Below are 22,357 nucleotides of genomic sequence, written 5' to 3' on the forward strand. Positions count from 1 at the left end.
CATGCATGTTCTATATTATCATCATCTACTTTGCCTCGGTGCAATCTTGATTATACGCAGCAAGTGGCAATTTGATTTGGATTCACCTTTTCGCGCACCCTGATTTCGGAACTACCTTGCACACACGACAAGGCATCCTGTATGCTCGAAAGATCTCATGATTGCCCATGCACAAATACACAGGCCTCATGTATGCATGTATTTAGGCCGTATGACGCTTGCTACCTTGATGATCTGATTGAAAACGTTGTATAATCACACCACCAAAGTGCCACGTTATACACCTGATCTTAACCCTGAAAATACGGAGAGAGTGAACCAACTTCACGTGTAAATCCACCCTCCCATCTCCTGACATCTCTACTCCTGACAACTTTCCAGCACATACCACTCCCTCCCTCCCTTCTCATATCCCAAAGCTTTATTCATCTACTCTCAGTTCACCTTCCTGCCGTATATCCTATATCCTTGCACATCCTCGTCACCTACATCAAAATGCCCCCTCCCACTTCCTCTCTCAAGCCCTCCGCGGCCAAGACCAACGGTTCCACCGCTCCTGCTGCTGGTGAAGCTAAACCAGCCGGCGGTAACGGTAAATCCACGGCTGGTCAATTGGCTAAACCTGATCAAAGCAAGTACAATGCAGAGCAGGAGGAGCTGAACAAGCAGATCGCAGAGGTCAAAGTGAAGCTTGTAGGTGCAACTATCTCCGTCACCAGTGAAATGCAACGCGGAGATGCTGACTGAATATCTCTCAACTTTCATTTGCTCTAACCAACTATAAATGACAATCTTCTCATGGGATATACTATTTGCTCATCACCAACTGCTTGCCCACCCACCCGCAGGACGCCATCCGCTCCCGAATCTCCCTCACCCAAGCTCCTCAAGGCGGTGACCGTCGATCAGAGATCAAAGCTGAGATGGACTCTTTGCGAGGGGACCAAGCGAAATTCAAGGGGGATAGGAACAGGTTGTTCGACGAGATGAAGAAGTATCAGGAGGCGTTGGCCAAGAAGATCAAGGATGTTCAGGGGCAGAAGGGGAAGGTTAGTTATAGGACTACTGGGGAGATTGATGAGAGGATTAGGTGAGTCTGATTCTCTATTTCATGGTGCTGTCTTCGAAGGTACGCTGGGTCTTGTTTCTCTCTGCGTTTTATTAGAGATAAGTTGGCGAGGCGAAAAATTGTAGATTTGATTACACTTACTTTTCCTATCTGTTGTCATCTTGTCATCATTTTCTTAGCTTGTATTCATCTTGTCACTGCTCGAGAAATCCCTTCCATCTCATTCTGGAATGTGATTGGGATTTTTGACCTCCTTGTTTCGGTGTTTCTTATCTCAATGTGTTACTACTTTTGCATAACAACCGTACCATAATTTCAACGCTAACCACCCTCCCCCACAGCTCTCTCGAAAAACAAATCGAATCCGGCTCCCTCAAACTAATCGACGAGAAAAAATCCCTCGCCGAAATAACCTCCCTGAGACGATCTCGTAAAGTCCTCGAATCCACCGGATCAGTCGACGATGCCATCGCAGCTGATAAAACCAAGATTGACGAGCTGAAGAAACAACTGGACGACCCAGAAGCTAAGAAGGTCAATGAAAGATTCGATGCGCTCAAGAAGGAGATGGATGGGTTGAGGGCCGAGGGCGATAAGGCTTATGAGGAGAGGGGGAGGCTGTTTGATGAGAGGAATAAGTTGAGTAAGGAGATGGTGAGTTGGTTTGCCTTGGTGGTGTATCCGGAATCCGAAGTGGGGCGGGAGGGGGTTGTCGGGATGGTGTTGGGATTGACATGGAGGGTGTGGATGTGCGGATGGGTTAGCATGTAACGGCTAGATAATGAGGAGAGCCGCGAGGAGATTAGACGGGCTCTACATATTGCATCTTCCAAGCTCCGATGTCTTGTCTTCCCTCTTGGTGTTCCTATCAATGGAGGTAGCATGCTAACCTTTGGCACCCTCCAGGACGAGCTGTACGAAAAGAAGAGACAATCCGCTCAAGGTCACCGAGAAGCCAACGACAAGTGAGTTGACGATCAAGCATATGCACATTGATCTTACTGATCTCTACTCCTCACACAAGGTACTACGCCAAAGTGCAGGCCGACCGACAAGCCCGACAAGAACGTTTCAAAGCTGAAAAAGCCAAGGAAGACGCCGCCCGACGAAACGAGGAGATCACCCGACTAAGGGAAGAAGCCAAAGCTCCAGCCTTCACCTCCGAGATCGACGACTGTGGAGTTTTGATCGGATGGTTTAAAGGGAAATACGGTTCTGGCGAGGTGCCCTCCACTCATGCAGGGGACAAGGTGAATGAAGAGAAGGTATTGGAAGGTGTCAAAGCCCTTGAGATTAGGAAGGTAGATTCCGAAGATGCTTTCAAGGGAATGACGTTGAAGAAGAAAGATGCAGATGAGGAACTTGGCGGGTTCTTCGGAGGAGGTGGGAAATCCAAAAAAGGCAAGAAAGGAGGAAACAATAAAAAGTCGGGAGCTGCTACGCCTGCTTCGGAGGGGACTTCTACCCCTTCCGCCGGGGCTGGCGCGGTCAACCTCCCTATGAGTTTACTCAGTGCGTTGTTGAGTCTTGGCATCCCCCCTCCATCGGGCAAGGAGGATGTGCAAAGGACTGTGGAGGATTTGGAAACTAAGAAGGCGTGGTTTGAAGCTAATTCTGCTGCTAAGACTAAGGTGGGTACAATATCTTGCAACTTGAAACACCCTGTCGAACGATCACAGGTGTCCCTTTTTTGCCTCATTGGGCTTTGCACTTCGTCGTATATGTGCAGACAATTGGATCAAGCTGACGGTCTCATTTACATCTTGTACAGGCTGAGATCGAAAGAGTAGAGAAATTAGTAGCCAAATTACAAAAGAAGAATGCCGGTATCCTCGATAACGATGACGAGGAGGAAGAGAAAGCTACCACTTCGGGAGATGAAGTACCAGTTGAGAAAGGTGGTGCTAAAGAGCCTTTACACAGTGGGTATTACTCTTTATACAATCAGCTTCTGAAGTGTTGTCGATGTAATGAGCACATCAAGCTGATAAGTTGGTGTACGTCTAGCCGTCGCTGTTGCTGGTGAAGCTACTGGCACGGAGATTGTAGAGGATGAAGGTGAACAGGTGAGTTGTTGTTTCTGCATATCGAGCTCGCACCCTTGTTGGCTATGATTGGTCTGTCGTGTTGCATTACGTAGGATGTTCGAATGAAATGGCGACTGATTTACATTCGTTTGCCGCTCTCAGCTTCCCACAAGAGAAGACGATGCTTCCCCTGAAGTGAAAAAGGTAGATTCGGCATTGGAAGAGCTCAAAGAGGCCGAAGCATTGGAAGAGGCCTAGTTGGATCTCATTAAAAAAATTGTGCTTTCTTACGCAAGACGAAACGGATTGCTGCTGGAGATGGGTTCATTGGTGTTATGCGTGTTGCTACTTTGAGGATGGATGCATGGCCTTGAATGAAGTGTTGCATGAGAGAGAGAGCTATGTATAGCATAAGAATGTTACAGTATTATCAAATCCATTTTGACATGGTATGGATGGATACCCTCCCTGAGCTGCCGAAGTGAGCCATCAGATCTCGGTATAACATCTCCATAAACCAAGTATGGTAGATCGGATTTATCTTTTCTTCCTCTCCTCTCCATGTCCACGGGCCGGAGTTGTGTCAAGGCAGAGAGAGGAGTTAAAGCGAATTAATTCGCATGTCCCCTCACCTCTCACGCCATATACCGTTATCGCTCTCCGTCAGGGTAAATCATACGAGGAAAAGTAGAAAAGTCAGTCCCGGCTGTTATCTTTTTGTTGCGTACAAGTATCGGACTGATTGACCGATGGACGATGGTGCGATGGGGGTCACTCGTATCTTGGCGTGAGGTGAAGTGGATGGTATATCACTCACTCTTGATTGTCTAATATCCTATATCCAAATTATACCATCATATCGTACCCTTCTTGTATGCTTTTCGGCAGATCGGCAGATAAAAAACCACATATACAGATTAGGAAGACGAGACACGACCTATTTCTTCGTCATACCTTGTACCTCATAGTACATTATTCTTAGGCTGTTCTCCATTCACGTCCGGGTCGACGTAGACATCGTTCATGACGAGTAGTGCTTGATTCTTTCGATAACGAGCCGTATATAGATATATGTACTAGATATAGATTGAAAGGATCATATCACCTCCTCGCCATCAACCCATCTTCTCAACATACCAACCTGATCAGAACTATTGTAGGAACGAACGAACGAACGCAAAGATAGAGATCACCAGGATGTCCATCCAAAAGCCATGCAAGTGAGTCCTAAATTCGTTCACCTACTCCCGCTCCTACCATCTCGTGCCCCTCTGCTCTTTACACTCTCTCACACGCTCATACGCAATACGTCGTCTCATCATGCTAATTCCATTGGTACACAGTTTCACCCGCACCCCCCTCCCCCTGCCGTACGACCTCCTCCATCTCCTCCTACAAGACCTCCTCTCCAGCTCGTCCTTTCACACCCTCGCGACTCTCGCTAGGCTCTCTAAGGAGTACTATTCCCATATCATACCGCTGATATACAGACACGTACACATAACCTCCGACGAGCAACTACAATCGTTCCTTACTATCCCGCTAACAAGGAGGGAAGAGAGCGATAAAAAGAAACGGAAGATCGTTGATACGGTACTGGGGAAGAACCGATCTAGGTCGAACTCCTTGGAAGATACCTCCGGAGGGAATAGGAAGATCCAGAATCTCTCTTTAGTCCAATCCCTCACATTAGACGTATACCCCTCAAGAACAAGCTTCAAACTCTCCTCCAAACTCCCTCAACCCCTCCAAACACCCCTACTCACATTTACCCCCCACGCATTGGAGAATCTCCAAGAGAAGTTGAGTAGATCTGGCGCACCTAGGATATTAGTCTCGTTCTGGGCCAAGCATCTTCCAGGACTTGTAATGCCCCGTAAGATCATAGTAGATTATTCGACCCTCGATCTCAGTGAGGACGAAGAGGGTAGATTGGGGGATACGATGAGTGGGATGAGCATCTCGCTGCAATCTTGGTCTGAGAGCTGTACTCTACAGGAGGTCGAGTTGAGAGGGGAGAGATGGTTGGGGATTTTACCTGGACCTGGAGTTGGTGTGAGGATGATACATACGTCTACTGACCTTGTCGATGGTGATAGTAATACCATAGAAGATGGAGAAGGAGAAGTGGAAGATTTGGTAACGGTCAATGAAACGCTACTCAACCCTTCCAACGAGCCTAGTCCAACGACATTGGCACTTATCGAATCGCGTAACAAACTAGTCTCTCAGAGGGTCCAATCGCTTATCCTGGGACTGCGAACCTCTCAAGCATTATCCGAAACCTACCATTCCCCAGCCCCGTTAGACTGGAGTATGCAAGGTATATTACCTCGTCCGATTGGGGTTGAGGAGATGGACGACGAAGAGAGATATGTGGAGAATCAGAGGGAGAAGAGGAAGGTTGTGGATGATATACTCAATGGGCTTGATGAGGTTTGTCCGAAGATTACTCAAAGGTACGGCAGGATAGGTGAGGATGGGAGGAGGGAATTGGGGTGTTTGACTTGGGTTGAGTAAACGAAGAGAGAAATAGATGTTGGAACTGGTTGCGTTAGCAAAAGGGGGGTTGGAGATGATAGATAGACTTAAATTTTATTTTTATTTTTGTTTGCAAACGATTTTGTAAAACTGTTGAAAACAAAAACTATCAACTTGTAGATATGAACCTCGAGAAACTTTGGATGTCTCCTTTTTGCTCTCGAAAGAATAGAATTATAGAAATACATAGATGAGTATCAAAACCATGCAAATGCCTAGCAACATTGCAACATTATCCAAGAGCTAAAATCCGTACCACTCGGCCATTCACATTTTGTAAGGCAGTATAGCACCCGCCTAACCCGACCGGAGGTGTAAACTCTCTATGAACCCTTGTAAATCCTCTTGAGCCACTTCCACCACACTCGTATCGAACATATCGTGCTTGGTACCCGAACCTGACTCTTCAGCTGCGTGTTGGAAGGCTAAACCGAATTTGCTATTTGGATCAAGGTGGATCAGCTTTGCCTGTTCTTACCTGCGCTCGGGCGAGAGAACGATGAGGTGAAAACGATGACAATAGCCTAGGATGCTACATCGAGATCCGTCTTTCAGACTTTCACTCGATGCCCGATACCCAAGAGCGAACAGGATGAAACGATCCTCTTCCCGAGCCGCATAACGGCCCTCCTCGATCTGTTCACTTAAAAAGAATGTACAACTCACTTCTTCCTGACATCCCCAAACTCCGGCGCCCCCGTAACACCCACAACCATATACGATCCCCTCTCCTCATTCAGACAAGCCACTACGAACGGCAAAGCCTTAACCTTCCCATTATTTGTCTTCGCCTGTCTCTCCGCCCACCTATCTCGCGTGGCATCCACCAACCAGATGGCCAGACGTGATAGCGTCGAGGGGTGGGAGAACAGCCTGAGATCGGGTCCTTCTTTCAGGATTGCTAGTCTGAAGGTACGGAGGGAACGGATGATGGTTTTGTCTAGGAGGGCTGATCCTGCGCGGATGATTGATCGGTGGAGGGTCATTGAGAGGGGGAGGGAACGACGAATTAGGGCGATACTGTGATTGAAAGGGGTTAGTAAACTTATTTCCAGTATAAGACTGATGTCGAGTCGGTTGAATATGAGTTCAGAAGCAGAGAACTGGAGCTGAGCCATCCAGATTGTATACAATTACGACAAAGGTTCAGGAAACACTAGAAGAACTCCCACTCACTCATCACAGGCATCATAGGCAATCCAGAAATTCGTAGTCCCCCAATTATCCCTCCTCTTCTTCCTCTCCTCTCCACTGCCCTCCCCATCCCCCTCATTCCCATTATTATCCTCATTCGGATCCTGATTCTCCTTCCCATCAGCCTTTGAAGCCTCCGACTCCCTCGTATTGACATTCCATCTCGTCGTTCCTCCAAACCACTCTCCACCACCCTTCCCACCTTCTCGATCCACTTCCAACCTCACTCCTACTGCTATGTCCAATAACGACGATATCACCTCCACAGCATCAGCAGCGGACAGAGATGTAAGTTGAAATCCGAATGATCTCGTGAAGCTGGGATAGGAAAGTTCGATGAGACCATACTCTGGTGCGATTGATTCGAGCTGTTCGGGCAGTTTGCGTTTCAGGTCCATATCCATGTGAGACCATGATTGTTGGCATTGCTGGAGGGAGAAACTATGATATCGGACGATAACAGCTAATCAGTCCACAAGCGACAATGTCTGCTAGCTGAGTAAAGTAGGGGAAGGACTTACCCCATCTTAGCCAACAACCCCTGTAACTTCTTCCTTCCCTTCTCCTTCCATATCCCTAATCGTCCAGCAACATATCCAGAATGCAACATCGATTCATATAGATTCCAATGCCTGTACAGCATAAATCGTAGCTCCGCCGATTTCACTATACTCCTATCATCCGGATTAGGTATTTTGACACCACCCGCACTCGCCGGATCATGGTTGAGTCGCACAACCTCATCCTGGAATATCGACTGATAAGATTCATAAGAATCTCTGTCGATTTTTGACGTTATATATTGATGTGTTACAGATAAGATCGCATACCATAGTATATCGTTATCTGCTCTTTCTAGTACCGTCGCCAATAGGTATATTGTCAATGCGACGGATTGACCATAAGACGTTCCGGAAGCATAGTACCGCTGTATTCGCTCGTGGTGCGCTTCTCTCACTGCTCGGGGGAGTCGACGCGGCTGTGCAAAACATATATCAATATACTGTGGTTGAGGTATAGGGAGTTAAGGGGGAGCAACTCACCCTATCATCATCCTCCCTCTGCCTCTTGAATTTTGGCTCTGTCGAACCTGCTTTACGCCTCTTCCTCGCTCGCTTGGACGGTGACCCATTTGCATCTGCTTCATTTTCATCCTCCTCGTCTCCGTTCTCCTCATCTTCTTCAGCTTCATCAGACTCATCCTCATCGCTCTCATCGTCCGACGACCCAGAATCAGAAGGCTCGTACTATCGTCAACCGCAAGCGTCAATTGAACTTCTATAAAACTAACCAGGTGGACTGAGTTTTTGTTACCCACCTCCAGAGCTTCCCAGCTCTTCTTGACATTATCCATAACCTCAGTAAACTCATCTCCATCACCCCATACCCAGATTTTCCCTTCGCTCGATTCTGGATCTTCCGATATATTTATATCTATTCCGAAGAGGTTTTGTAAATTCCATGGACGGTGGGAATCGATAATGTGTAGATGGCAGGAAGAGGGGAGTTCGAAGTATGATGAGAGTGTTAAAAGAGATCCGAGGGAAAGGAGAATTAGGGTGTGTAGCTGTTGATGTCAAAGCAAATCAGGAATGGGTACGATAGCAGTGAAAGAACACGCGGGAGGGCGTTTACCTCTTCAGAAGCGAGAGCCTCATCTCGCCTCGTCTCAAGTTCGGAGTATCCTCCTACAGGTACCAAGCGATATGGTACATCGTCATTCTTGAATAATGAACATAATATTCGTGCTCCTAGTAATCCGTCCTAAAATACGTTTACAGTCAGCTAGATCTAGGTCCACAGGAAAGATGAGGGACAATTAGCTCACTACATCCGTTCCAGCTAGTATTACCACACCTCCACTTCCTGATCCCCCTTTCCTTCTTACACGAGATACTATCGAGTTGTAGGCATGGGTATAGGTGAGATCGGATGGATGAAGGTCGTCCGAGGGTGGAAGGAGGAGGGGCATTTGAGCCTATAAAGCAGGGGTAATTTCGCTTGTTCTGGTCTTGGTAGTTATCGGTAAGGTTCTTCTAACTTTCAGACTTTCTCTCGATCGATCGCGGTCCCTGTGTGATGGTCGGTCTTGAGTGATACCAATGATGTTTGAGTGCTTGCTTGATCTGACAAGTAGAGTAAAGTAGATGACTTCCAACAATTAAAGACTATCCAAACGCGTCGAACAAAGTCAAACCAGCCATTAATGTTTTTCATCAACGCGTCTGGCATGGAGTATTTTTACGTAATTGATGGGATTCGTGCTTCGGAGGATAAATAATATTCCATTGAGCTATGACGCAAGCCGAGTTAACCGTAGTTTATAGTACTACTCTAGTATTCACACGACACTCATAGCAAGATCATCAATACCTATCCGTCCATATCTATATCTCCACTCCAACTCGTATCCTCTATACTACCTTACCGCAAGACACCAGACAACCCAGGATAGGATAGGACACCCACGATGGCAACACCTATAGCCGACCACCACAACTCGTCCAAGAAACCTAACCCAACCTCTCACCCTTTCTCAAAACTCCGTTCGAAAGTAGATCATCTCCAGTCCGATTTATCGAGGTTGGGTATAGCCATTTCGACGACTTTGAATCCGAACCACAGACACGATGAGGCATGGGAGCAGGAGGTGGACGCTAAGATTGAGGCTATAAGGGATCAACATAGGTAGGATTTGTCTCTGTTGTTCAGTTTAGGGATTTGAATTGGGGCGGAGAATGAGGAGATAAAGGGTGAAATCTGAGAGGTAAGGAGACGAAGTGGTAGATGTAGGGGATGAGTGGGACATGGGAGTGTAGAGGAGGGACATGGGAGAGTAGAGGAGGGACAAGAAAGGAGCACGGGGAGAGGTAGTGGGAGAAGGAAGGCGGACCAAGGAGGGGGAGGGATAACGGAGGAAATAAGAACCCCAAAAGCTCTCGCACCTGATCTTGCTGGAGCCTCTCCAAGTCTTCACAGCTGATCTACCTCTCGGTTCACTCAGATATCGTTCGTTCAGCGGTGAGCGTGATGGCAACGTGGTGAAGTGGGCGGTGGATGGCCATGGTATGTGGGATTTCTCGCTTTCCGAATGGCATCCTAGAGCCCTCGAGAGCATCAGGATGGTGCTCGAGGTTGAAGATTGGGCTGCGAGTGTCAAGACGATATGAAAATGGGTTCCAATAACGGTAGAAAGAGGCTGACCGGGAGGTGTAGATTATTTTTGGGCTCTTTCCGAAATTATCGATGGAGCGAAAGAAGTAGGTATTTCAGTTGATAGGCTGGGTAGTCTTACAGATCTGGCTAATGGTAGAGAATGACAGTGTATAATGATTCTCGATTGGTGGTTATCCCCCGAGCTACAGGTGAGCTATAATACCCAAACAGAATATCCGGTCAAACAGCTTATCAAAGTGAGCTAGCTACGACGTCCTGCAGCTTTGTTTCCTGAATGGCGATTGGATCGATTGATCAAGAAGAAGGCGGAGGAGGGTGTTAGGGTGTATGTCATGGTATACAAGGAGGTAAGTTATATCTGACTCATCTGTTGTGATGGCACAAGAGCTTATAATGAATTCTCTTGAAGGTCGATTTGTCTATGAGTTTATCGTCGAAACATACCAAAGTAAGTTTCTAGCTTCTTTCTGTTTTCCCCTCTGTTGCACGGGCTTATAATTCGTCTCTTGTTTTAGCACGCTCTCGAAGATCTTCACGAGAACATCTCTGTCATGCGACATCCGGATCACAGTGGAGGTAAATTACCTTATCTCTCATCCTCAAGATCATGCTAATATAGGTATCTAGGTGAACTGGTATATTATTTCTCGCACCACGAGAAACTTTGTGTAGTAGACAACAAGATCGCAGCTATGGGTGGCCTCGACGCATGTTTCGGCAGATGGGATACTAGAAACCATCCTTTGTCTGATGTACATCCCACGGAGTTCTACAAATCGTTATTCCCAGGTCAAGATTACAACAATTCTAGAATTATGGATTTCCAGGTATGTTAGCTGAGTTTCGTTCATGAAAGGAAAGCTGATTGTGGTGTCTTTGATTGGATAGACCGTGGATAAATATACGAGTAACGCTCTGGCCATCCAGGACGCACCTAGAATGCGTGGGTATTGACCCTCTTCTATGAGCTATCAACGCAGCATAGTATGCCTGTCAACTGATGTATGTTTGTAGCCTGGCACGATGTCTCCTTAACATTGCTTGGACCCTCTGTCGTGGACCTGGTCCAACATTTCTGTGAAAGATGGAACTTCGTCAAAACCATCAAGTAAGCTGTCGGAACACTTGCCCCAAGGTTTGACAAGCTGATGGAGCCTCAACTTCACAGGTACAAGCACGATAAGCGAATGGAATGGCTCTCCCTTCCATCTCGTAAGTCAGCTAGTCCATGATGACTGCCGAGAAGCTGAGTCAATGAAGCATAGCCTGGGACAACGTCATGTCGCGACACGACGAAGAGAAAAAAATCAAAGATAATGAATTTAGATCGCACCATCCTCATTTATCGGATTGGAAAGACGTCAGTCTCTTTCTCTGTACAAAGTTCGGTTTTAGGCTAACAAGTCATGACGGGATATAGCGAGGAAGACAGTTTTTCCATCCTTACCATTTCCCACCTTCCGAAGCTCCTCGAGCGGCAGAACCTGTCCCTTACGGTACTTGTCGTGTTCAGGTGGGTTCAGTTGGCTAATGTGTGTGGCAGAATAGCTGACAACGGTGGTGTTCGTATGAGCAGGTCCTTCGTTCCGCTGCTGATTGGAGTCATGGCATCTTGCTAGAACACAGTATCCAACGTGAGTGTGCTGCTTCGTGACGTTGTACCGGAAATGAGCTGACGGAATATCGGTTATTCTAGAGGCATACATCGGGTTGATCAGAGAAGCCAACCACTGCATTTATATCGAGAACCAATTCTGTGAGTACACCTGCCAATCGCATAGTTGGAATCAGCTGATACGAGTCTTATTGCAGTGTAAGCAGGTTCACAACTATAACTACTCACGGCAGCTGACGGGATACTTTGTAGTATCTCATCTTGTAAGGAAGGACAGCCAGTAAAGAATCTGATCGGTGAGCTACCCCGAAGACACTTCGACGAGAACCCAGCTCATTCTCGCAATGGCAGCCCTCGCGTTGGCTCAACGAGTGATCTCTGCTGCTCAAGAAGGAAGAAAGTTCAAGATCATTGTGCTTATTCCCGCTATCCCGTGAGTTCAGTATTACGTTTTTGCTGATCAATCGTTGTCCCACTGCTTGCATGCTGATATTTGGCATAATAGGGCCTTCGTCAGTCGATGTCCGCATAATTCATGAAGGTCAATTTGCTCATTGTGTTCCTAGCCCGGGGATATCCAATCTCAATCTGGTTTGAAAGCCATCATGGAGGCTCAGGTCAGCTTTCTTCTTCTTCGCAGCGTGACGCCCAGCTGATATTCCGATCAGTATCGAACAATCAACCGGGGTGGTGCTTCTATATTTGAGATGATCAGAGAAGCAGGATTTGACCCGTGAGTGGACCCCTTCTGCCCCTGGATACCTGGATAACGTTCAGCTGACGCACCACACAGGATGCAATATATCACAGTGAGCTGTCATCTTTGAGGCCGATGAACAGCACAAGCAGCTGATAGTTGGATAGTTCTGGAATTTGCGAAGTTATGATCGGATCAACAACCCTAGGGCGGCTATCAAACGTATGGAAGAGAAGGTAATTACGGATCATAGACTTATTTTCACGAATCTTTGCTGACCAGACATTCTCTGCAGTCTGGCGTAACATTCCATGAAGCTCAAGTAGCGTTAGCGAAAGTCTACGTGGGATCAGATGATGTCGCCGGAGGTCAAGATGAGACTGTCAACATTGAGCAACCTCATGACCAAACAGACGGAGTTGATCAGATTAATAAGAAAGATACTGTCGAAAAAGCGATCAAGCTGCCTAAGACCATCGATGAGGCTAAACAAGTTATCGAGAGGTTCCAGAATGGTAGAAGCAACGATGATAAGCAAGTGTGAGTGGTGTTCTTGAAGTTATGGAAAACGGAATATCAGCTGACAGGAGCATTGCGCAGGTCTGATAATGGTGAGTAGGGGATGATATACCAAGGACGTCAGATCAGCAGATAGATGACTGACCCGTAATGGAACAGTTGGCCAACACGCTTTACAAGATAAGACTTCGCTCCTTGACGAGCATTGGGATGGTACGGACGAGGAAGAGTTGGCATGTTTCGTATCTGAGGTAAGCTGGAGTGACTCCAATGATCGAGGTATCAAAGCTGATATGAGATTCTTGCAGATTCTGTACATCCACAGTAAATTGATGATTGTAGATGATCGAAGGGTCATCTGCGGATCAGCCAATTTGAACGATCGAAGTCAGGTTGGAGATCATGATTCTGAAATAGCAATTGTCATCGGTGAGCAAAATCTCATCTGACATCCTGTTAAGCTCTGGGCTGACCACACGATATGCTGTAGAGGATTCCGATATGGTCGAATCCATGATGGACGGTAAGAAGTACATGGCCAGTAACTACGCCACGACCCTGCGAAGAACATTGATGAGGGGTGAGTACAGCTTCTTGGTAAAATCTGCGATCTCTCCATTATGGGCAGAGGCTGATTTTGAGGGAATGAATGAATGAACACAGAACATCTCGGTCTCCTTCCGCCTCAACCTCCATTTGATTCTGCCGAACATCCCAACTCTGCTATGCATCCCGCCCCTGAACCGCATGTGTATGATTTCGGCTCGGCCGAAGATAAAGCTGTTGAGGACGTTTTGAGCGATGAGTTTGAACAGCTTTGGGTGGGGACTGGTAGAGGGAATAGAGAGATATTTGAGAAGATCTTTAGGCCTGTGAGTTTCAATGTTTCTCTTTTGGGAGATAGATAATAAGGGTCCGAGGAGGATATCGAACTCATAATTGGCTTTTTGGCACAGGTACCAAACGATTCGATCAGGAATTGGGAGGATTACAAGAAGTATCTTGCTCCTAATGCTGGTATATCTGTGAGTCAGCTACGCACAGGCCTTGTACTCGGAAGTTGTAAGCTGATTGATGATGGTTCGATAGAGCGGGCACATTGCGAATCGGGATATGACCGTACAGCAGGTTAAAGAGGAGTTGGGCAAGATCAAAGGTCATTTGGTTGATATGCCTCTCGATTTCTGCATTGTGAGTATCAACTCTACTTGCTGTCCTGAGTCCGTGCTATGCCTGGGACTATATTTTGTGTAGCATGTGAACATACTTGCTGATATTTTACCTATCCAGGACCTCAAATGGATGACCGAGGGAGATTGGTTATCTGTCAATTCGTATACCTTGGCTCTGTACGTGTAAGGAAGCAAGGACGATGGATCTTTGCGTGGTGTATCTTGTAGCTTATAGTTAAAAGTAATGGTGAATTGAAGTCAACATACATGCAGCTTATATCTATGTGCACCTCCTCTTCTCTTCCCTGCTCAAGGATATTGCAATATCGCTATGCATCTACCCCATGAGGACTCGAGTGAGAGGACAAGGGACGAAAAGGAAGAAGAAGAGGTAGATATCTGCCACGTGGGATGACGGTCTGTGCCATTCACATCCACTTTTCATGTCCACTCGAACAATCAGTCACAACATCAGATAATCTTGACATTTATCAACAACGAATCACTGCGATACCACCTTGTTCATAATTCAACCGGAGGGTGAGCACGGTACAGTGTCCAGAGATCATCCTTGCAAAACGAGGTAGTGCTATAACACTCAGACACGAAGGAAATAAGTGGAAGAAGATGGATAGGAACACTGAACTGAAGATAGCGGTATGTCCCTTCCTCCCCTCTGAGGTCTTTCCAATCCTCTTATTCTTCAACTTGATACCTGTTGATATCTCATACTCTGCTTACTCTTGCTGTGTGCTCCCTGCTCCCACTAACACCGTCTGACATCGTAGTCCAACGTCATCCTCGAGGAAATGATCAATGACCTCATCCTATCCACGGCGATGGCTGCTCATAGGGAGATCAAGAGGGGTAGAGTAGTTTGTGGAACATGCGGAACCAAGTGAGTATCATCCTCAGAGACACAAACTATCTTGCTCTAAACATCCATATCATCACACTTGATTCGATGGTACTGACCCTACCACTTCCAAACAGATGCAGAGCTCACCTACCCCTACCACCACCAACCCTCCCCACCTCTTCCTCCTCCTCTTCGATGACCCTCCTTCCCAACGCCTCCGCCCCACCCTCGCGATATCCCTCTCCTCAACCCAGTATTGGACCCGACGGACAGCCCATCCCGCGCACTGGGGGGTATACAGTCGGACCTGAGAAGGGTACGGGGGGGTCAACAGGGATAGGCAGTGGAAGTGGGAGGGTCGATGGGAATGGGAATACGTTTTTTGAATGTTTGGTGTGTGCGAGGTCGGTGAGTGTCGCTCCTTGTTCAGATGTGATCTAGGAAGATATGGGGGATCGCACTTCTTTTGAGGGTAATGTGCTGGAGAAGGGATATTTCCTCGCTTGTCACCTCCCTTCTGCCCGAATAGTTATGGTTACTGAATTCTCAAATGCTCTACTAGGTCGCCTCCAACCGATATGCCCCTCATCTCTCCTCATGCTTAGGCCTCAACGGCTCGACTCGTCGCGGAGCAGCCAGATCAGCAGCCGTCAAAGCTCGATTGGGGAATAACGATCGATCATCGCCTTCGCCCTATGTGAACAAGGGGGATACCGGGTCGGATAATGGGGATTGGGAGAGGGGCAGTGAGGGTGGGGATAGTGTGGGAGGGAAAAAGAAGAAGAGTGAGGACCGTTCACTTCACTTATGTTTTCACTCGGAGTGATGAGGACTATACATTGATATGCTGTGACTGATTGATCGTTTGTCCTGAAATTAGAGATGCTCAACGGAGCTTCACCAGCCGTCACACCTTCCTCATCTGCCAATGCCAAGCGCAACAAGTCGCCTATCAAAGGCGCGAGCATACCTAAGAAGTCCAAGATTGGCGGGACAAGCTCAACACCAAATTCAGGAAGTGGTGAGTTCTACCTCACTCCCATTGATCTTCAGTCCTCAAGCTCCGCGATCCAACACTGTTTGTGTACTCATCCTCCCTGCTTGTCATATAGCAACACCAACCCCATCCTTTAGACAGGCTTTACCGCCCTCCAAACTCGGTAGACCACCTACGAACCGACCGACTGATCCCTCTCAATCACCTGGTTCCTCCCCTGAGAAATCGATCATATCAATTACCAGCTCAGGGCATAGCGGCGGTATGATGGGGAAGAAGACGTTACCTGGACAAAGTCAGGGCTTCAATATGGGTGGAATGCCGCCGGGCGAGAGTGTTACGGGTGAGTGAGAGTAGCACATACATCGCCGATTGAGTGTTTTCTTGCTGATGGATTTTGGATATGTGGTAGATGTTCTGCAGAGTGCGACGGGAGGGGATGAAAGTAGTGAAGGAGAAGTTGACGATTACTGATTTACCAACGATACATCTCCACTGGCTTGAAAACTTTGTATACTCGTATGAGTTGTGTATGTAACTACAATATCGAACCCCATGATCATCCGGCTCGGAAGATACTGGATTTACTTGTTCTAATTCGCATGAATCACCTCGGAAAATGAAATGTTATCAACACGAAATATCCCGCTCTCGTTAGCTCAGCTTGTGACTGATGCTAATTTTGACAGCTGTAAAGATCCAAGTGTGGCTTCATGCATACGGCATACCAACAGAGTCATCTCTCATCACCTTCAATGTTCAGCCATTTCACTGCTCTTCTACTTGTCTGTCCAATATCGGATGACTAGGGGTACATGTATGTCACACGTGCTCTACACCCGATCCTCAATTAGAGATACAGTACCCTGGAGATCTTCAAACAAAGCACTCACCATAGATTTCATCCTGACCTGACCATCTTCCTCCATTCGTTTCTAGTTTCTTGCCACCCCTTATCCCTTATCAACTCAATTGATATAGGACCTGACTTGTTAATCTCCTCCCATTCTTCCGAAACCTCTTCGAGGCGATCAGAGTTGTACAATAAATCCTTTTCAAAACTCGCAGCGAACATCCACGATAGCTTAGTCTTCGATTCACAATCCTTTCTTCTGCTTTGAGCTTCCTCCAAAGTCTCCATAAATTTCGGGTTGGTGTACGAGTTGGCGTATATCAATTCACCCATAGGATCCCAATTCGGGATCCACATCCTCTGTAAATCCGGTATCATCAAAATATCAATCATCTTGTGAAGATGTTGGACATTCTCATTCTCCACAGGGATACAAATCGTTCTGGTGTTAGTCCAATGCTTGATGTGATTGGCGACCTCCTCTGAAAGCATATTCAAGCTGTCCAAAAAGAGGGGTGGCGGCTTGACTTCGATATCTGAGATAGAGGTATCAAGATCCACTTTAAAATGTCTTGGGCCATTACCGGGGTAAAAGGCAGGGAACCATCGGAAGAGATTCTCCTTGATATATGGAAGGTCTGTACTCCATCTATTGACATCTCGATCTTCCGGCATAGGTTGGAAGGTGAGTAACAATGAATCGAGATTCGCTAACTCGTCTCCTTCCCCTTGTTCTGCTCTTTCTGTACCTGCATCTAACTCATCATAGTTGAAAAACTCGATGGGGATCGTAATTTCCAGATGCTTAATTAATGCTTTTTTCTCGCTGGGTACGTGATTGCGCAGGAGGTGTATCTTGGGTGCTGTACTCAGTATTACCGTTTCGTACTGTCTTGATGTGCTGAGTTCATGGAGGAGATGAGAGGTCAGAGCGAGGGATGCGAGGGTAGGTTGATCATTGATGAGTGAGATGATTTGGGTCCATATCTCCGAAGGGAGAGCGGGTGAATCGATGTTGGGCATGGTAGTGTGATCTTCGGAGAGCAAAGGGATCGAGTGGTAATTGTGAATTTGTCGTTATTAGGTGGTACTGTGGTTGTACTTGTTAAGTTGTTGCGTCTACATGACTAGCTAAATGTACCTACCGTTCTCATACAGTGGACCGTCGAAGCGGTGTTACATGTAGAACAAAGGGTCCTTTGTGGGCGCTCAGACCACTGCAGAGCAACCTGTCACCACGTGCAATGACAACCGGTTGTTTTAGATGGAGACCAGAGGCACTTGCATTGGCTGAGACGGCTAGGTAGAAGATAGTAATCACTAGAAGCTTATCTCTTGCTTATAGAGCCGGTTCTTTAGGCGTGGCCTGTCTTTTGTTGGCTAGGTATCTGTGTCCGGCTTTCACCGGTTGCTGCTTAAGTGCTTGCACATCCTCTGTAGAAGGATGTTGTGCCTCGGTCCACCTATCTGCTCATGACATTACTTGGAGACCGCCGTCCCATCGCTCAAGACAAGATAATCAGTCAGGCTTCCGTCATCGGGAGAACACTAGTGCGCTGGGAAGTCTAGGATACGACTGCCACTGATCGCCAAGAACAGTCTTTGGTGATTGGACTACATCGGAGAATTACTGTAAGTGGTTGCCAAGCCTTACGCCGTCTTGGGAGGATCAAACAACATTTACACATACATGATCACTGCACTGTACAAGCATTACATTGTAGCTTCTACCTTCTATCCAAGTCCATCATCAATCACTATACATGAATATTGATTATACAATGTCCGGACAAACGAACAAAGTAGGCAATATGCGTAAATTCTTGATGTTCAAACTCCGCAGGCTCCAGCTGGAATCTCAGCTGCCTCCGATCATATCGACTCTCAGTATACCACCCGACCTATTCCCACTTATCCTCTCGCACATCACCGACCAATCGACTCTTCATTCTCTATCACTTACCACCAGGTATTTCAATATTCTTGCTACCCCTGTGTTGTACCAGCACGTCTACCTCGGCAGCGGTACCTCCGTCGAACGATTCATCCTGAATGCTCCCCTGCATCATCGAAAGAACATCAAGACCTTGCATCTCCACTTCGACCTATCCAAATGGAACACCGATACCTACAAATTCCAGCACACGAACCGAAAGCAGGTCAACGATGCGAAGCTTGACAAACTCGACAAGCTTATCGTGACTTCCACCGGTCCGCAACACATTAGGATACACAAGAAGCAGACCTATCGGGATAGAAGGCTCTCGGACGTCTTCGATGATTGGGCACTTGCACTCTGCCCTACCAAGGGACCAGTAATTTTCGAAGGCAGATACATAGACTCTCAAGATGAAGATACAGATGACGATTGGTTGAAGGGACCTTTGTTCCACATGATCAACTACTGGACAAACTTGAAATACCTCGATGTACCTATCATGCTTCATCCTCAACCCCCATTTACTAAACGGAGGGCTGTTGGATTGTTACCTCCTGAGAAACCGCTAATGGGATTGAAAGAAATCAGGATCAATAGTTGGGACCGGGATCAATCTCTTCTGCAAGGCGGTCTACTGATAAAGTGGTTGGATGATTTAGCATATTTGATCGGTACAGAGAGGGAGAAAGAGAGGAGGACGGGGGTGAATAAGGCCAAGGACGATAAGGAGGAGGAGGAGGGGATCGTTCTGCGGATCAGTGAGCCTACTTATGGAGATCAATTGGAGATGCTGGAACGTTGGGTGGAGCAGAGGGGAGATAGGGCGAGGGCCTTCGTGGTGGCACGTTCATAACGTGATCATGAAGATTCTGGATCTTATTGCATGCTGCATGTACCGTACAGGTGAGCTTTCTTCATCGTCGAAGTGAGTGTCATACACTACCATAACTGATGCTCTTTCGTGATGGAGCTGATTTTAAGTTATCGCTGTTGCTTCACGTCACTCTTACCGATACTAGTATTACCTAATCACCGGAACAATCTTTCCGACACCGCCGCAGTCCCTGATCTAAAATCAGTCAAGGAATGTTGGAGGATCTTCTTGGCAATGAATGTACAGTATACATATACATGCAGGGATCGTATGCAGATATCATGAGGATGGACTCGCATGCATCATTATATATCCTCTGCATTCAGCAACCAGGATTGCTCATTCAAGCACTCAAATACGGCACTTTCACCCACGCACCATGGGGAAATTCTCCCTTCGACGGCTATTCAAGCGCAACGGCAAGATACCTTCTCCCGACCCCTTCTCTCCGGTTGAATCTCCTGTCTCAGAACCTGCAAGCTCGGTACAGCCCCCCAACCCACCCAGACCAAGCGTGACACTCCCAGTAGACCTCATCCCACTCATCACCTCCCTCGCGGACCAACCCACCCTTGCCGTCCTATGTCGAACCACCAAATACTTCAACCAGCTAGCCATCCCCTTACTATACAAACATATCAAATTGCACACCGCCGAAGCTGTAAAATACTTCTGTTTGTACATGTTCTACGTTCAGCCCGAACATCAAATCCGGATGATCCGATCCATCCACATCCACTTCGAGCTCTTGACATGGGACGTGGATTTATGGACACTACGGGAAGAATGGCCCGAGCTGAAACCGAAACCTTGGTCTACGGCTATCCTGGAGAACCTACATGAGCTGATCATAACGTCTAGTGGACCTCAGAGAATCGCAGGAAATGGAGGCGTAACATACACTTATCGCACACAATTAGATGACTTGGTGAATGATTGGATGAAGCTCCTAGTGGGTCATCGCGGGGCCAAGAGATTTTCGGGAAAACATTACGTCCTCGACACCGAGACAGGCGAGCGAGTGGAAGATAAGGAGGGGGTCAACTGGGCGCAGAACACTCTGTTTAACCTCATGTGTCGCTGGGAACGAATCCAATACCTAAGTTTGCCGATCCAAACGTATGATTATAGACTTCAAAGTCACTTTGTTGCTGCCGTGGAAGCTCCCAAGGGACCTCTCAAATTCCTCAAAGAGGTGGAAATACATAGTACGAATTTCGAGCAATTTGGAGGAAATGGGGCGCCGCTGGTATCATGGTTGGATACGGTATCTAGGCGGAACAGTGAATGGATGGACTCGTTAGACGAGCAGAAGAGAAGGGATAGAGAATGGTATGCCTCACAGGGAATCGAGAGGGAAGAGGAGGAAGAAGTGGATAGAAGGATCATTCTGAGGATCAGAGAGCCGACAGAGGGAAGCTCGACGAGTAAAGTGCAGAGCTGGATAGATGCTAAAGACTCGCGGAAGAGGGTGTACAAGACTGCGGACGAGGGACGGGTGTTGGGAAGCTAGGTCGGTGCATGCGATACATGATTTACAAAACACATCAAAATGCAGGAGGGTTACCGAGTACGAAGCCGAACGACATACGTTCTAGTCAAAATTGGGTTTCGAGGTTTTTTCTTTTTGGGATGAACCTGTTTTATTATCAAACGGAACGGAACAAGCAAGAGTCTGTATACAAAACGAAGAGATATATTCTGAACATATGAAAATCTGCTATACCTGAATAGTCCATCAAAACACCAGCTACACAACCAAGAAAGAGACATCAAACGTTCATAATCCTCTCTCGCCACTCCGTCGTATTACCCACGACTCCTCTATCCCACTCCGTCAAACCGTAAACGCTAGCTTCGACCGATATGATTGATTTGTATTTCCATCTAAGTTCCAAGAGCAGATCGAAAAGGTAGATCTCTTCATCATCGGCATAGGGCGAGGCGAACTCGAACCCATCTCGAGCGGGTAAATGATGAGTATCCTTGATGTAAATCACTTTCAGGTGCTTTACGGAACTCTCATCCTGGTCGTTAGAGAGGATTCGTTGAGATATGATATCCCTGACTACTGTGGAGATACACTTTCGTCCGGGGTGGTACAGGAGGGATTGATATGGTTGCTCTTGGTAGGTGAGATGGAGGGAGATAAGGTTGGGGAAATGGAGTGGTCGTTTCCCTTTGGTGGTGAAGACCTTTTCGAGTTGTTCGGCGGTCATCGTTTCTCGTTGCGGTGTGAAGGACAACTCGAGGTGATGTACCGCGTCGAATGCCCAGGTGGGTGCGTTCAGTTGGAATACGGCGGTTTGATATGGTGAGGAGAGATTGATGGTTTTGTAGAGGAGTGGCGAGACGATCTGATTGAAGAGTCGGGAAGTAAGAGCAAGGTTGTATTGCGAGGGTTGGTCGGTAACGTTGGAGAAGATGTTCTCGAGGATTTCGTATGAGAATCGGAGTGGTTTCGGGGAAGTCATATTGAGGTCGTAGTGGGGTTGATGTGGCTGTCTGATCAAGTTATACAGTGAGATGGGATGGGAATGATGATTGGTGGAAGGCAAGATCGCTTATAGGTCACTTATGGCTATGTAAAGAGGGTTTGACAGATGGGTTGAAGCAAGAAGAGAAAGAGAAAACAAATCGACAGAGCCGCAAAAATTGTCACATATATATGCATTCTCTCGATATGCTGGTGTATCTTACCCGCACTTGAGCAGTATTTTCCAGAGACAAAGTTCAAGGAGTATCGTGCTACTAGAGGATCCGGCCGTTAGTTGTAAAGTGAGCGAGCAGGATGATGACTCCGAGCAATAAGGTTGCAATCGCG

The 22,357-nt window shown here is 47.1% G+C and overlaps 9 protein-coding genes across 9 annotated transcripts; 6 read left to right on the plus strand and 3 right to left on the minus strand.

Moving 5' to 3' along the window:
• Positions 1-495: 495 nt before the first annotated feature.
• On the plus strand, positions 496-3,354 carry I302_108774 (uncharacterized protein; the record flags this gene model as incomplete). The annotated part of the gene is made up of 8 exons (XM_019194500.1): positions 496-693; positions 849-1,090; positions 1,411-1,723; positions 1,976-2,034; positions 2,094-2,700; positions 2,841-2,991; positions 3,077-3,135; positions 3,259-3,354. 8 exons carry the CDS (start codon positions 496-498, stop codon positions 3,352-3,354), a joined length of 1,725 nt encoding a protein of 574 aa, XP_019043336.1.
• Positions 3,355-4,293: 939 nt separating this feature from the next.
• On the plus strand, positions 4,294-5,616 carry I302_108775 (uncharacterized protein; the record flags this gene model as incomplete). Its single annotated transcript, XM_019194501.1, has 2 exons — positions 4,294-4,316; positions 4,440-5,616. 2 exons carry the CDS (start codon positions 4,294-4,296, stop codon positions 5,614-5,616), a joined length of 1,200 nt encoding a protein of 399 aa, XP_019043337.1.
• A 318-nt stretch (positions 5,617-5,934) lies between these two features.
• On the minus strand, positions 5,935-8,803 carry I302_108776 (uncharacterized protein; the record flags this gene model as incomplete). The annotated part of the gene is made up of 8 exons (XM_019194502.1): positions 5,935-6,076; positions 6,304-6,657; positions 6,814-7,272; positions 7,353-7,810; positions 7,875-8,078; positions 8,150-8,398; positions 8,467-8,595; positions 8,660-8,803. The coding sequence occupies 8 exons, from the start codon at positions 8,801-8,803 to the stop codon at positions 5,935-5,937; spliced, it is 2,139 nt and encodes a 712-aa protein (XP_019043338.1).
• Positions 8,804-9,301: 498 nt separating this feature from the next.
• On the plus strand, positions 9,302-14,198 carry I302_108777 (uncharacterized protein; the record flags this gene model as incomplete). The annotated part of the gene is made up of 31 exons (XM_065870728.1): positions 9,302-9,519; positions 9,836-9,897; positions 10,048-10,091; positions 10,155-10,196; positions 10,254-10,355; positions 10,418-10,456; positions 10,524-10,584; positions 10,636-10,835; positions 10,897-10,951; positions 11,023-11,116; positions 11,177-11,220; positions 11,274-11,368; positions 11,429-11,521; positions 11,585-11,642; positions 11,705-11,768; positions 11,876-11,919; positions 11,975-12,056; positions 12,129-12,135; positions 12,190-12,240; positions 12,292-12,356; positions 12,417-12,432; positions 12,488-12,556; positions 12,616-12,860; positions 12,921-12,931; positions 12,999-13,090; positions 13,148-13,268; positions 13,330-13,419; positions 13,503-13,711; positions 13,796-13,864; positions 13,929-14,030; positions 14,130-14,198. 31 exons carry the CDS (start codon positions 9,302-9,304, stop codon positions 14,196-14,198), a joined length of 2,613 nt encoding a protein of 870 aa, XP_065726800.1.
• A 440-nt stretch (positions 14,199-14,638) lies between these two features.
• Positions 14,639-16,341, plus strand: I302_108778 (uncharacterized protein; the record flags this gene model as incomplete). Its single annotated transcript, XM_019194504.1, has 7 exons — positions 14,639-14,668; positions 14,800-14,909; positions 15,005-15,278; positions 15,433-15,655; positions 15,751-15,891; positions 15,983-16,210; positions 16,280-16,341. The coding sequence occupies 7 exons, from the start codon at positions 14,639-14,641 to the stop codon at positions 16,339-16,341; spliced, it is 1,068 nt and encodes a 355-aa protein (XP_019043340.1).
• Positions 16,342-16,768: 427 nt separating this feature from the next.
• Positions 16,769-17,743, minus strand: I302_108779 (uncharacterized protein; the record flags this gene model as incomplete). The annotated part of the gene is made up of 1 exon (XM_019194505.1): positions 16,769-17,743. The coding sequence occupies one exon, from the start codon at positions 17,741-17,743 to the stop codon at positions 16,769-16,771; it is 975 nt and encodes a 324-aa protein (XP_019043341.1).
• A 758-nt stretch (positions 17,744-18,501) lies between these two features.
• Positions 18,502-19,512, plus strand: I302_108780 (uncharacterized protein; the record flags this gene model as incomplete). Its single annotated transcript, XM_019194506.1, has 1 exon — positions 18,502-19,512. One exon carries the CDS (start codon positions 18,502-18,504, stop codon positions 19,510-19,512), a length of 1,011 nt encoding a protein of 336 aa, XP_019043342.1.
• Positions 19,513-19,912: 400 nt separating this feature from the next.
• On the plus strand, positions 19,913-21,046 carry I302_108781 (uncharacterized protein; the record flags this gene model as incomplete). The annotated part of the gene is made up of 1 exon (XM_019194507.1): positions 19,913-21,046. The coding sequence occupies one exon, from the start codon at positions 19,913-19,915 to the stop codon at positions 21,044-21,046; it is 1,134 nt and encodes a 377-aa protein (XP_019043343.1).
• A 259-nt stretch (positions 21,047-21,305) lies between these two features.
• On the minus strand, positions 21,306-22,007 carry I302_108782 (uncharacterized protein; the record flags this gene model as incomplete). Its single annotated transcript, XM_019194508.1, has 1 exon — positions 21,306-22,007. The coding sequence occupies one exon, from the start codon at positions 22,005-22,007 to the stop codon at positions 21,306-21,308; it is 702 nt and encodes a 233-aa protein (XP_019043344.1).
• Positions 22,008-22,357: the final 350 nt, after the last annotated feature.

The sequence above is a fragment of the Kwoniella bestiolae genome, chromosome 8, assembly GCF_000512585.2.
Source record: "Kwoniella bestiolae CBS 10118 chromosome 8, complete sequence".
NCBI classification, from domain to species: Eukaryota; Fungi; Basidiomycota; class Tremellomycetes; order Tremellales; family Cryptococcaceae; genus Kwoniella; species Kwoniella bestiolae.